This window comes from Asterias rubens, chromosome 13, assembly GCF_902459465.1.
Source record: "Asterias rubens chromosome 13, eAstRub1.3, whole genome shotgun sequence".
Classification (NCBI taxonomy): Eukaryota; Metazoa; Echinodermata; class Asteroidea; order Forcipulatida; family Asteriidae; genus Asterias; species Asterias rubens.
The window spans coordinates 7081755-7097456 of record NC_047074.1 but is presented as its reverse complement, the minus strand read 5'-3'; the positions used below and the strand labels follow the sequence as shown (position 1 = coordinate 7097456).

Genomic DNA, 15702 nt, shown 5'->3' with positions numbered 1-15702 from the left:
GTTTTAAAAATAACTTACAGGGTTTACAGAAGGTAATGGTAAAAGACTTCTCTTGAAATATTATTCCATGAAATGCTTTACTTTTTGAGAAAACATTTAAACAATATCAATTTTCGATATCGAGAATTAGGGATTTATTTTAAACACATGTCCTGACACCGCGAAAACTGCGAAAACAAGGGTGGGTTTTCCTGTTATTTTCTCTCGACTCCGATGACAGATTGAGCCTAAATTTTCACAGGTTTGTTATTTTATATAATGTGATACACGAAGTGTGGGCCTTGGATAATACTGTTTACCAAAAGTGTTATATGGCTTTAAAAAGAATACAGACGTAATCACAGTAAAAAACTAGTGATAGAAAATTATAAACTTTGCGTGACTATTGAAACCCCAAAGCAGTCTCAATACATTATAAGTGACTACAGATGTAATCAGATCATGTTTCTACATCCAAGCAGTGTAGGTCATTGACATTTGATCCATTGAAGTCCATTCAGCACTGTGACCTAGACCTTTGACCTTTTTGACCCAAACATAACCCCCTCTTACCCCAAGGGCAACCCCCCCCCCCCCCAAGTTACAAGTCCGGATGTCACTTCTTACTAGAGTGACAGTCTAGAAACCATTTACCTACAACTCACCTCTGTGACCTTAAAGGGACTGGACACCTTTGGTAATTGTGAAAGACCAGTCTTCACACTTGGTGTATGTTAACATATTTATAAAGGTTGGGAGAGAATAATGAAAGATAAAAAGTCTTGTCGTACAAGTTGTATGCTTTCAGCTATGCTTACTGAGGTCGGGAATTCAATTAAAATATTTTAGTGAGAAATGACTTCTCTCAAAAACTATATTACTTCAGATGAAGCCGTTTTTTCACAATGTTTTATACTATCAACAGCTCTCCATTGCTCATTACCAAGTCAGTTTTTATGCTATCAATTATTTTGAGTAATTACCAATACATGTAGTGTCCAGTGCCTTTAACATTTTCAACCCCAAAACCATTCCCACTTGATTCTCAAGAATTATCAACAACTGCATTGGAGGCTAGCATAACCCTAAGCTTGACCTCAAAACATTTTATTTATTTGTAGAATAATGTTCAAACGAGTCTGATGTGCATTACATTTTATATAAGTATTGATATTTGTTGTTATTTACTTCAATATGGATAGCATTAGACCCCTTGCGGGTGACGTCACAGGCTCAAAAAACGCCCTCACGGGGGTCAAAAAGCTCCCTCCTTAATCTGTCAAAGGAGGCAAATGATTGGCAGTAGCTGTTGTTTGTGTGCGTAAAAAAACTTGCACCTGAGCTCGGCGCCCTGTAGCTTTTTCGCATTATGCAAGGGGTCAATGTTCATTCTCCAGTTTAATTTTACTCATGTCTTACAAAAGTCCTATAGGACTGATCTTACCATTTGGGTTGCGTTGAATTTACTGTGACTTTTATTCTTTCTAGAAGAAGACGGGGAAGTGACTGAAAAGGAGACCAACAAATGGGGTTCCTATTTACATCGCTGGTCAGGAGGCATAGTGTAATGGATAACAAGCCAAGGAGTGTTTTGGAAAGAGACCACACAATGGGGTTCCTATTTACATCGCTAGTCAGGAGGCATAGTGTAATGGATAACATGCCGAGGAGTGTCTTGAAAAGAGACCACACAATGGGGTTCCTATTTACATCGCTAGTCAGGAGGCATAGTGTAATGGATAACATGCCAAGGAGCGCCTTGAAAAGAGACCACACAATGGGGTTCCTATTTACATCGCTAGTCAGGAGGCATAGTGTAATGGATAACATGCCAAGGAGCGCCTTGAAAAGAGACCACACAATGGGGTTCCTATTTACATCGCTAGTCAGGAGGCATAGTGTAATGGATAACAAGCCAAGGAGTGTCTTGAAAAGATACCACACAATGGGGTTCCTATTTACATCGCTAGTCAGGAGGCATAGTGTAATGGATAACAAGCCAAGGAGTGTCTTGAAAAGAGACCACACAATGGGGTTCCTATTTACATCGCTAGTCAGGAGGTATAGTGTAATGGATAACAAGCCAAGGAGTGTCTTGAAAAGAGACCACACAATGGGGTTCCTATTTACATCGCTAGTCAGGAGGCATAGTGTAATGGATAACAAGCCAAGGAGTGTCTTGAAAAGAGACCACACAATGGGGTTCCTATTTACATCGCTAGTCAGGAGGTATAGTGTAATGGGTAACAAGCCAAGGAGTGTCTTGAAAAGAGACCACACAATGGGGTTCCTATTTACATCGCTAGTCAGGAGGTATAGTGTAATGGATAACAAGCCAAGGAGTGTCTTGAAAAGAGACCACACAATGGGGTTCCTATTTACATCGCTGGTCAGGAGGCATAGTGTAATGGATAACAAGCCAAGGAGTGTCTTGAAAAGAGACCACACAATGGGGTTCCTATTAACATCGCTAGTCAGGAGGCATAGTGTAATGGATAACAAGCCAAGGAGTGTCTTGAAAAGAGACCACACAATGGGGTTCCTATTTACATCGCTGGTCAGGAGGCATAGTTTAATGGATAACAAGCCAAGGAGTGTCTTGAAAAGAGACCACACAATGGGGTTCCTCTTTACATCGCTAGTCAGGAGGTATAGTGTAATGGATAACAAGCCAAGGAGTGTCTTGAAAAGAGACCACACAATGGGGTTCCTATTTACATCGCTAGTCAGGAGGCATAGTTTAATGGATAACAAGCCAAGGAGCGCCTTGAAAAGAGACCACACAATGGGGTTCCTATTTACATCGCTAGTCAGGAGGTATAGTGTAATGGGTAACAAGCCAAGGAGTGTCTTGAAAAGAGACCACACAATGGGGTTCCTATTTACATCGCTAGTCAGGAGGCATAGTGTAATGGATAACATGCCGAGGAGTGTCTTGAAAAGAGACCACACAATGGGGTTCCTATTTACATCGCTAGTCAGGAGGCATAGTTTGATGGATAACATGCCAAGGAGTGTCTTGAAAAGAGACCACACAATGGGGTTCCTATTTACATCGCTAGTCAGGAGGTATAGTTTAATGGATAACATGCCGAGGAGTGTCTTGAAAAGAGACCACACAATGGGGTTCCTATTTACATCGCTAGTCAGGAGGCATAGTGTAATGGATAACAAGCAAAGGAGTGTCTTGAAAAGAGACCACACAATGGGGTTCCTATTTACATCGCTAGTCAGGAGGTATAGTGTAATGGATAACAAGCCAAGGAGCGCCTTGAAAAGAGACCACACAATGGGGTTCCTATTTACATCGCTTGTCAGGAGGTATAGTGTAATGGACAGCAAGCCAAGGAGTGTCTTGAAAAGAGACTGCACAATGGGGTTCCTATTTACATCGCTAGTCAGGAGGCATAGTTTAATGGATAACATGCCAAGGAGTGTCTTGAAAAGAGACCACACAATGGGGTTCCTATTTACATCGCTAGTCAGGAGGTATAGTGTAATGGATAACAAGCCAAGGAGCGCCTTGAAAAGAGACCACACAATGGGGTTCCTATTTACATCGCTAGTCAGGAGGTATAGTGTAATGGATAACAAGCCAAGGAGTGTCTTGAAAAGAGACCACACAATGGGGTTCCTATTTACATCGCTAGTCAGGAGGTATAGTTTAATGGATAACATGCCAAGGAGTGTCTTGAAAAGAGACCACACAATGAGGTTCCTATTTACATCGCTAGTCAGGAGGTATAGTTTAATGGATAACATGCCAAGGAGTGTCTTGAAAAGAGACCACACAATGGGGTTCCTATTTACATCGCTAGTCAGGAGGTATAGTTTAATGGACAGCAAGCCAAGGAGTGTCTTGAAAAGAGACCACACAATGGGGTTCCTATTTACATCGCTAGTCAGGAGGTATAGTTTAATGGATAACATGCCAAGGAGTGTCTTGAAAAGAGACCACACAATGGGGTTCCTATTTACATCGCTAGTCAGGAGGTAGCCAAGGAGTGTCTTGAAAAGAGACCACACAATGGGGTTCCTATTTACATCGCTAGTCAGGAGGTATAGTTTAATGGACAGCAAGCCAAGGAGCGCCTTGAAAAGAGACTGCACAATGACGGATCATAGGCCATTTGGCAGTGGCAAGAGTCTGAACGTTAAAAAGGCCTATCCTTTAATAGGTTGTCCTTGCAGCAAATGGCCATTTGTTGATCAGGTCAATTTGACTAGAAAACAAGCTGTTCCCTCAGCATTTATGTGTGTCATGATAACACGTATACTTGTCACAGTTTAATTTTGTGTGACCATTGTTTTATGTGAGTGTCATTGAGTTGTGATCGTAATTGTTCCATTAACTCCAACTTAAAAGTGCCAATCAAATATATTTAATAATAAATTAATTTGTAATGCTAATTTTTAAATTTGTTAGTTGAAATTGAAAACAAGCTTACTAGGGCGTGAGATTTTTTTATCCACGGTAAAAAACCGCCCCCTCCCCCTGGTATCCCACCTGGTGTCTTAAAACCAGGTAAGCAACTGGGTGTATTGGCCCAGCTTCAAGTTCCCTTTTGGGGCATTGTTGTCGAGTCCACAACCGTGACCCCATTTACACAATAGCCAGACCATTACTTACTTTAATTTTACCCGTTTTGGTGTCAGTTTGGGTAAACATTTTGTTTTGAAGAAACCAGGAAGTATCACTGTCCAGGAGGTTTCGTTTTCCTCGTTACAGGAAGTCTGGGAGATAAAATCAAACAAAAAACGGGCTCTGAAAACAATTTGGGAAAATGATAACTCCAGATGTTACATATTATGTTTACTAAACAAATATCCCACATCATATTATGCTTTACTTGAAAAAAAATGATTTGTAAGGTTTTGTACACAAAAGGAAAGGCATGGGGATTGTAAGATTGAGAAAAATATATTTTTTATAAATGCCTTAACTTTGTTGGTAATTTAATGTACATATTGATGCCACCATTGAAAGCAGTATAATGTGTTGGGTGGTAGTATGATGTGTGGGGTGGTAATATGATGTGTTGGGTGGTAGTATGATGTGTTGGGTGGTAGTATGATGTGTGGGGTGGTAGTATGATGTGTTGGGTGGTAGTATGATGTGTTGGGTGGTAGTATGATGTGTTGGGCGGTAGTATGATGTGTGGGGTGGTAGTATGATGTGTTGGGCGGTAGTATGATGTGTTGGGTGGTAGTATGATGTGTTGGGTGGTAGTATGATGTGTGGGGTGGTAGTATGATGTGTTGGGCGGTAGTATGATGTGTGGGGTGGTAGTATGATGTGTTGGGTGGTAGTATGATGTGTTGGGTGGTAGTATAATGTGTTGGGTGGTAGTATGATGTGTTGGGTGGTAGTATGATGTGTTGGGTGGTAGTATGATGTGTGGGGTGGTAGTATGATGTGTTGGGCGGTAGTATGATGTGTTGGGCGGTAGTATGATGTGTTGGGTGGTAGTATGATGTGTTGGGCGGTAGTATGATGTGTTGGGCGGTAGTATGATGTGTTGGGTGGTAGTATGATGTGTTGGGTGGTAGTATGATGTGTTGGGTGGTAGTATGATGTGTTGGGTGGTAGTATGATGTGTTGGGTGGTAGTATGATGTGTTGGGTGGTAGTATGATGTGTGGGGTGGTAATATGATGTGTGGGGTGGTAGTATGATGTGTTGGGTGGTAGTATGATGTGTGGGGTGGTAGTATGATGTGTTGGGTGGTAGTATGATGTGTTGGGTGGTAGTATGATGTGTTGGGTGGTAGTATGATGTGTTGGGCGGTAGTATGATGTGTTGGGTGGTAGTATGATGTGTTGGGTGGTAGTATGATGTGTTGGGTGGTAGTATGATGTGTTGGGCGGTAGTATGATGTGTTGGGCGGTAGTATGATGTGTTGGGTGGTAGTATGATGTGTTGGGTGGTAGTATGATGTGTTGGGTGGTAGTATGATGTGTTGGGTGGTAGTATGATGTGTGGGGTGGTAATATGATGTGTGGGGTGGTAGTATGATGTGTTGGGTGGTAGTATGATGTGTGGGGTGGTAGTATGATGTGTTGGGTGGTAGTATGATGTGTTGGGTGGTAGTATGATGTGTTGGGTGGTAGTATGATGTGTTGGGCGGTAGTATGATGTGTTGGGTGGTAGTATGATGTGTTGGGTGGTAGTATGATGTGTTGGGTGGTAGTATGATGTGTTGGGTGGTAGTATGATGTGTTGGGTGGTAGTATGATGTGTTGGGTGGTAGTATGATGTGTTGGGCGGTAGTATGATGACATTACATTTTGCATTGTAGAAGCTAATGGTTGTCACTCATGTTATAATGGTTTTGTTTTTGGTTTAACATGTTAAAAGACAGTGGACACTATTGGTAATTACTCAAAATAATTATTAACATAAAACCTTTCTTGATTACGAGTAATGGGGAGAGAGGTTGATAGAGAAACAGCTCCCTCTGAAGTGAAGTAGTTTTTGAGAAAGAAGTTATTTTCTACGAATTTGATTTCGAGACCTCAGATCTAGAATTGGAGGTTTTGAATTCAAGCATCTGAAAGCACACAACTGTGTGACCATGGTGCGACAAGGGTGTTTTTTCTTTCATTGATATCTTGCAACTTCAACGACCGATTGAGCTCAAATTTTCACAGGTTTGTTATTTTATGCATATGTTGAGATACACCGAGTGAGAAGACTGGTCTTTGACAATTACCAATAGAGTCCAGTGTCTTTAAGCAACGTATTAATGACAATGTCGAGTTGCTGTGTGCACAAGGATCAAATCAAGCCATTGATGGTTTTACATGGTGTGAATGAAACACTTTCACTGAAAAATATTGGAAGGAATTCTGAATCTACAAATCAAATATTTTAGTATTTTTAACACGTTGGAAAGAAATGTTCAGCTAGATCTGTACAGTTTTTGTGTTCTTTAATACTTAAATAAATACTTGGTGGATGCATGTTGGCTAATCAAGATTGGTAAAAGGGTAAAATATATAGATTCAATGGATAAAGAAAACGCAATACTAAATGATGACTGTATGGTGTGTTCATTCTAAATTATAACAACAGATAGGTTACACGAGGTTTGCCTTCTCTTTTGAAATATATTTAACTGAACAAGCGCTATCCTACGAATCACCCTATAAGGCCATTAAGCCTAAGGGCCTTATCACACTAGGCAACTTTTACTACAGGCAACTTGGAGGCAACCAAATGCAGTGTGCTACAGGACAACCTATTTTTCACAGGTTGCACTTATTTTTCAAACACCAACTTACGATTCCCAAGAATAATATGTGAACATTTTAAAAATGTGAATTAAATTTTTTCTTGGAGATTGCCAGGAACTGGTTGCCTGTAAGGTTCCTCGTGTGACATGGCCCTAAGACTTGTAAATTCAAGTCATATTCAAGTCAAATGAAGAATGCCAAAATGCTTGTAGATTTTTTTATTACTTTTTTTTAATGCCAAGTCGCCAGACACAAGGCCTGAAGGCCACTTCAAGGTGTGTGCTACAATTACTTTTTTTTTTTTAGAGGCCGTTGCCACCTACTCTTAGGGCTGAAACAGGGTTACCCCCTTTACAGTCCATGTTACAGTACGGATGTTGGCTTGGGTATCATCAGTCCGAAGCCTGGCCGGTAGAGCAGTACCTCCCCAATTTTACGTAGCAAGTGTCACAACCGGGATTCGAACCCACACTCTGCTGATCAAATACAAGAGCTTGAATCCGGTGCTCGGTTAAAACCGCTCGGCCATGACACTCTAGTTTGATCTATCGATCATAAGGGAAAATAACACACCATGAACAACAATGAAGTCTAGAGCAAAGTTCACCACGCGTTCAAGAGGTTGTGAGTATGTTTTTTTTGTATTAAAAAGTGGCGTATGTTATGCAGTTTGCTTCCGTTTATGAAGGATAACCTTCGTATCAACCGAAACAACTTTGGATACCAAGAAATGTGAATTACTTAGGCCTACACAGCTTCCGGCACGTAAGGAAGTGGTATAGATGACCACATTACAAGACCAAGAAGCTTTGCCAACCCTGAACCTTACGTAGAATGGTTCGCCAAACTTGATATTCATTCATTCATTCATTCATTTCTTTTATTTTTACCACATACTCACGTTATATTTTAATGATTAAAGAAAACAGGATTTTGTGTGAGGATGGAGGTCTCCAAGAATTATCAGCTTGTCGAGTAGAGACCCCACTCATACAACAACAAAAGAAAGAACAACAATTATATGCAAATTCCATTCACACATGCGTACAGTCACTAAACACTATAAAGATTTTTTGCAATAAGCAGACGCATAAACGCGTTGCGTCACACCGCCATCAGCCCATGTTGTACACCTTGCTAACCGTGTTCACAATGTTACCATGGGTCTATTCTATAAGCGATACAATCGTTCATGGAATGTCGCTACAGTGCTCAACAATCTTGGCTGTGGGTCTTTAAAGGAACGTTACAGAATTGGTAAGAAACAAACATCGTTTGTGAAGATCACAGATTAACATATGATGATGATAATTGAAAACATCCTTTGAAATATTTCTGTCTGAAATGTCATATTTGATGAGAAATAAATAATCTAACTTCGCGTTTGGAGTTTATCGCTCGGTGAGCGATTTATTCATTTTTATTTTGCGCATCGATACAATGCAAAATTTGTAATCGGTTTTTTTTCACTATTCTCTCGTGACCCAGATGGCCAATCGATCTTAAACTTCTACAGGTTTGTCAGTTTATGTATATGGTGGATTACATAAAGTGCTTACACTGCCAGCAACTGTTTTGTTAGCAAAAACCAATTCTGTAGTGTTCCTTTAAAAAAACTCATTATTGAAGGCACTGAACACTAAAAATAATTGTTAGCATAAAACCTTACTTGGTAACGAGTAATGGAGAGCCGTTGATGTATAACACATTGTGAGAAACAGCTCTCTCTGAAGTGACTTCATTTTCGAGAAAGAAGTAATTTTCCACGAATTTGATTTCGAGACCTCAGATTTAGAATTTGAGGGTCTCGAAATCAAGCATCTGAAAACACACAACTTCGCGTGACCATGGTGCAACAAGGGTGTGTTATTTCTTTCATTTATATCTCGCAACTACGACGATCGATTGAGCTCAAATTTTCACAGGTTTGTTATTTTATGAATATGTTGAGATACACCGACTGTGAAGACTAGTCTTTCACAATTATCAATAGTGTCCTGTGTCTTCAAAGGCCTATCGAGTTACATCTGCAACAGTAGATGACCGGTGCATCAAACACTCAACCAAATTCTCGCCAGGTTTTGAGTGACATAACCACACCAAGGACCTGTCATACAAAACACCTTACATAGGCACAAAAACTGAAGTCGGTTGCAATGATTTTGTACAAAACATCATTCCGTTTTTTTTTTAGAACTTGCCACTGTGTCAGCTTTCAGCACTTTTCAAAACCAGGAAGCAAGCTACACGCTTGAACTCAGTGTCTGATAACTTTGAGGATTAAATGTATCGATTGGGAGGGAATGCTTGTATTAATTACACTTTCGAGTGTATCAAGTGTTTGCGTGATGAAACTAACTTTTGTTATCGTTCTGCTGACAAACAACCCGTCTTTCCAATAAACAGGTTAAGCGATGTCCGGCAAATAATGAGATAAAATTATATCGGTGCAAAGGTAGATTGAAATTGCTGGATACGGACCCGGGTCTGGCCCGGCATTTTTGCGTTTACAATAGCCGTTAATCCACCTTGCCGGATTCGATCCGGGTCTGATCCGACTTTCGGGATCTAGTGTAAACGGGGTCCTTGTTGCCTACTCTATGATCACAGCAAGAACCTCCCACTTTCAAAACTATAATAATACGACCCTGAACATAATGACAACGGTAGACAATCTTCCTCCCGACAAAAGCATTTTATAATTTGTGTCAATATTAACTCGGATACCGTCTAAAGTTGCATGCCCAATTTTCGCCGAGTCAAAAAAAAAAAATATATCAATAAATATTTTGTCTCTGAACGTTGACAGATTTATCGCACGGCCACGAACTTGTTTTGATGATAAAGACCCCCATCGCAGCTCTTCTATCCCTAATGATACTATAATGTGTACATTAATGTTAATTTTTGAACATTGGTTTTTAGTGTATTATAAAACACTCAGTACTTTTCTGAATTCTTAGAAGAAATCCACAGGCAAATCACTCGGTGGGATTCAAACCCTATAGAGCATGCAGACGTCTTACAACTAGACCACCCGTTGCTAGGCGGCTGGCTATTAGAGGCTCACTCGAAGCCCAGCAGTGGGTACCGCAAAGAATTAATAGATTTTAATTGTATGGTACTTTAGAGATAAGGAATAATTGCGTTTCACCCCTTTTACCATTGGTAATAGGGTCTGACTCCGAAAATTAACGACAATAAAAACTCAAGTGGTAAGAAAGTATAGGCCCTACATCAGCTTTGGATAATAGAATGCATTTTGAGAGACATTTCATTTCGAAGCGGTTATGGAAAAATGCGTAACTTTTTAACCCAAAATGTTTCAGATATCAATATAAACCACAAGGGCGTTTTCGCCTTCAAAATCCGGAACGATATTAAACAACGATCGTTATCGTTTTCGTTATCGCTGCAGTGTGATTCGGCCTTTCTAGGAGCGTTGTCGTTCCGGGTTTTGAATGCGAAAAACGGGAAATGAAATTTCCTTGAGTAAGTTTTATTATATTTGCATATGTATTTTTGGAACATTGGAACGGTTTCGAAAAACAAAGGTATACTTTGCCTATAATTATCACTCGCTGCTCATTGCTTTCCCGAGTCGTGTCTGACCATGGTCTGACCCAATTGATTTGGTTTGCTTTGCTTGTGATTTACGGATGTACCCTATATGAAGAGAAGGGAGTATTTTGCGAGTTTGATTTCAGGAGGGAAATGTGTTTTGACATGGCTTTGAATTGCATGCACCACTTTATAAACGCACCTGACTGAAACTGTATATTGAGAGGCCTGCCACTGTTATTTGTGAGACCTTTTGTAAAGTGCTTCTGAAATTCTAGGAAGCTAGCATGCATTGATTGTGACGTTCTACAGGCCTATTGTTGCGAGAAGTTGAGTTTTTCCAGAGGTATACCCAACGGGAAGGCCACCAGGTTGGACAGGATTTGATTTTTGTATGAGTCCTAAGTATAGGCCAGCTGCTGGTGGTCCATGGTTTGGCAACCAATAAACAGATGTAATTGCGAATGACCGGCTGGTTTGCTGTAATACCAATGAGTGAGCCAGTCGAACAGGAATCAAACCAGGGCCCATTTTCATAGAGCTGCTAAGCACAACAATTTGCTATGAAATTTCTTCCTTGATAAAAACAGGATTACCAACCAAATTTCCAATTGTTGCATACTGCTAGTTGCTGGTGTTCAGCTGTTGCTTGCAAATCCTGAAAATCACGTGAAAATTTGGTTGGTATTCCTGTTTTTATCAAGTAAAGGTATACTTCCACGCTCCCAATAGGCCCTATACTACCGAAGAGGTAGGCCTACCTCCGCAGATTTGTAAACGTTATTTTTCTTTTTACAAAATTGAATGTGTTTATACCGGGTGTTGAACATTTTGCCGTTTTCTTGGTTAACTTTTAATTTTTTTCGTTAAATGATTTGATGTTTCTGTCATGCCCCGAGTCTTTCCCCGACCCCCGCCATGACCTTCGGTAGTTGTTGTGACAGACATGGGAAAAACAGTTTATTATATTTACAAGAAAAATGTACAGATTTATTTATAATTCATAGACATCAAACCACTGCATAATTTCATAGAGAAAAATAGGTCTAGGTTTCATTTCGCGACATAGAAGAATAGGTCTAGATTTCATTTCGCGACAGAGAAGAATAGGTCTAGGTTTCATTTCGCGACAGAGAAGAATAGGTCTAGGTTTCATTTCGCGACAGAGAAGCATAGGTCTAGGTTTCATTTCGCGACTGTCTTCGGTGGAAACTATATTCTGTTTACGGTGCGTGTAAATAATTGTATAGACATATTGTGAAAAGAACACGAAGTTGCTTCGGTGGAAACTATATTCTGTTTACGGTGCATGTAAATAATTGTATAGACATATTGTAAAAAGAACACGAAGTTAACCACAAATTGAAAAGTTCCTTTGCAAGACTCCAAGTTTCAAGGTTGGAAACATGAAAATACAATGGTGTTTGTTCATCGTATACATATAGGGGCCTATTATCAAGTCTTTCAATTTCTTGTGCTTTCTCTAGAAGATGATACGAGCATATTAATTGATACGTCGAGTTGAAACCAACGGTTCTTTTTAAAACCACCCCAACTCATTTAGAGATAGTCATACATGGTGTTACCGCAAACCCCTCCATACTCTTGTCTCCTTAACATTGTGTGTATTAAGTATACTATTTGATAACGTTCGCGTTCTGTATGCAAGAAAACAGTACTTTGGACCATATTTTATTTGTCTATTGGAGACAATTGTTCATTTTATTGCAGGTCTGTGTAAATTAACGATGAGTATCTACCCTAACGCCATGATCGGATTTCCCGTTTCGCTGTATATCGAAAGAAACATTAATTCACCATTTTACTTCCCGTTGTGATAACTCTCGGTGACGCAATGAACTATGGTGGCCCTGAAGGGACACAGCCAGTCGTGAATTTTTTTGCGAAGTCGTATATTTATTCACGACAAGTCGCGAATATTTTGGCGACGTCGCGAATATTTTCACGACTAGTCGCGAATATTTTCGCGACGTCGTGAATAATTCTGCGACTAGTCGTGAATAATTCTGCGACTAGTCGTGAATAAATTCGGGACTAGTCGTGAATATTTTTGTCAGTTGCTTGAGTGTGTAATTCTTACACGGCACGCGTAGAGAGCCAAGCTATGACGATTGTTGCCACTCGGCTATGTGTATGGGTACCGGTCAACTCGGTCCCAAGCCAACTCGGTCCCATTCAACTCGGTCCCAAGTCAACTCGGTCCCAAGTCAACTCGGTCCCAAGTCAACTCTCGTCCTTTATTTCCTTTATTTTTTAATTATGTATTTAATTGAATGTGGTGTGAATGGGTTTACATGAATAGATTTTGATATTATTTATTATCACGTGTAAGTTAATTTTTACTTACTTTTTATTTTCAACTACAACCTTAATGTTTTGTTTTACTATTTTATTGGTACTGTTTTTTATATTTTTATTACGTGTAAGTTAGCTGGAAAGTTTTGTTCATTATTAAAAACCAAACATTATTTTCTTCATGTTTTATTCTCAGAAATCGTACTGTTTTTGTTTTATTTGTTGTATGTGTTTTTGAGATATTTTGTTACACTTCAAGAAATCAAAGAGGATTCAAATATATTAGTCAATTAATGTTAATTGTTGAGAGCCATACAGAAAACTACTCTGGTTGAAAGCAAAAAACATTTGAACACATTGTTTTTTAGTATTGCCCAACACCATTATGGTAATTTTCACTTGTTTAGACATTTATTCCAATATAAGGCATCGAATATACCCCGAAAATCGGTGCACAACTCATCCCGTTTCCATAAGTTTCCGTTTCCGTAGTTATTTTTGTAATCGAAGTTCGAAAAAACAGTGTCTGCTTTTCATCCATATTTCGGGGGTTTTCAAGGTTGAATTACTCCAAACCCAAATAATTCTGAATGCTAAAGGATTTATCTTTCAGTTAAACTTGGTAGGGGATTACGTGATGCGTTGCACCCTGCCGTGACGGAACGAACTCGCATTTCAAGTTGGAAATAACAACGCAAATTGCTCTAACAGTTCAGGTACAAATTGTCAAATTTATTGCTGAAATTGTCTACACATTATATTTAACCTTATCTTTTAGTATAGTTAAAATTTACCTATTGTTTGTCCGACTACGCCGGGCTTAAAAATTGACTTTTTAATTTCGTAAAAAATAGTTGTTTTAATGAGTGTGTGAGACGTTGCACTTTTAAAAGTAAATTTTTCTAGCGTTTATGTTTTTTCAAAACGGGTCCTTAAATTTATAGTGTCAAGGTCATCGAACATTACATATTATTTTGGACAGGAAGGTCGTATGATCATGATTTTTATTTTATTTAAAATGTTGAGATTTGCTTGTTGGGATTATTATGATATAAACTCAAAAATGAAATTTACTCGATATTCATCATTACGAAGGAGCGGGTGACATATAACGTTATGTTTTTTCTGAAGAGTGAAAGTGCCAACGTTTATTGCCTAGCATAGGATAGCCTACTCCTACTAAAGTACTCAGTAAAACTATAACGTTAGGCCTAGGCCTACCGTTAGGGCCATACATTAAAGGAACACGTTGCCTTGGATCGGTTTAGTTGGTCTTTGAAAAGCGTTTGTAACCGTTTGTTATAAAATGCATATGGTTAGAAAGATGTTGTAAAAGTAGAATACAATGATCCACACAAAAATGCCTCGAAATGTCACGGTTTTCCTTTTACCTCGTCGACTAACACGGTCGGCCATTTATGGGAGTCAAATTTACCATAAATGGCCGACCGTGTTAGTTCGCAAAGTAAAAGGAAAACCACGCAATTTCGAGGCAAATTTGTGTGGATCGTTGTATTCTACTTTTAACACATTTTTCCAATCATATGCATTTTAAAACAAACGGTTACAAACGCTTTTGATAGACCAACTCGTCCGGTCCAAGGCAACGTGTTCCTTTAACGTTAGTTTTGCTTAAACAACCCACCATCGATTTGCATCAGTCGGAATTCTCCTCAGGATCCATCATCGTACGGGACAGCTTTTACTTATTCTTACTAAGCCGTCACAACGTTGCAAAAATATTCGCGACTTGTCGTGAATAAATTCACGACGTCGCAAAAATATTCACGACTGGCTGTGTCCCTTCAGGGCCACCATAATGAACAGACTCACCGTACCTTACCCGGTATTTACTGAATGGGGACTTGAATTAGTATTGTATGGTGAGGGTTCAGTGAAACGTGACGGGGAAATACCCATAGATTTACTTTCTTTTTCCCGTTAAGGGTCTTTCTTGTGGCATTGTGGCGTTTTATTTTCAAATGCAGAACGATAAACATGTTGGCCCTAAAGTTATATCAATGACTAATCTATTACAAAGCAAGCAATGGAATGAATGAATGAATGTATCGAAAGCAACTTTCACCTTTTTACTTCCCGCTTTCAAAACTATCATTTACGTAATGAACAGAATAAAACCTTTCTTGTTCCAGATTTAACTGAATAAGAAGGGTTGGGTAGGTGGGGGGGGGGGGGGGGGGGCTGGTGTATTTTTTTTATCTGATGGCTTATTTTGTTATTTCCGATTTGATCTGATCGAACAAGCACATAAAACATGGTCACGTACTATACATCCCCGATGTCGGACATAAACCCACAGTTTCAGTATGTTCGAAAAGATGACTAAAAGAAACCACAACAAACAGACAAACCGACCGACCAGCCAACCAACCAACAAACAAACAAACAACAAACACACAGAAGACGATCAGAGCATACTGATCGAAAGGTCGAGTTAATCCAACGGTTCTTTTCAGAACCACCCCAACTCATTAGAGATAGTCATTACATGGTGTTACCGCAAACCTTTTCATATCGTATTTCCACCACGCAAACTTTCAAATCCTATACATAAGGAACACGTTGCCTTGGATCGGTCGAGTTGGTCTTT

The 15702-nt window shown here is 39.5% G+C and overlaps 1 protein-coding gene across 3 annotated transcripts in view; it reads left to right on the top strand.

Annotated features, from left to right (window-relative positions):
* The window catches only part of LOC117298896 (GRIP and coiled-coil domain-containing protein 2-like), a 49973-nt gene extending 45894 nt beyond the window's left edge, over nt 1–4079 (top strand). The window contains exons 26-27 of one of the 3 annotated variants that reach the window (XR_004520010.1): nt 1471–3972; nt 4039–4079. Coding sequence is in view for 1 of the 3 variants with exons in the window: in XM_033782270.1 (XP_033638161.1) it covers nt 1468–1547 (80 nt within the window). In the remaining 2 variants the exon portion in view is untranslated. The other 2 variants (XR_004520009.1, XM_033782270.1) reach the window with 2 other exon arrangements.
* The last annotated feature ends 11623 nt before the right edge of the window (nt 4080–15702 follow it).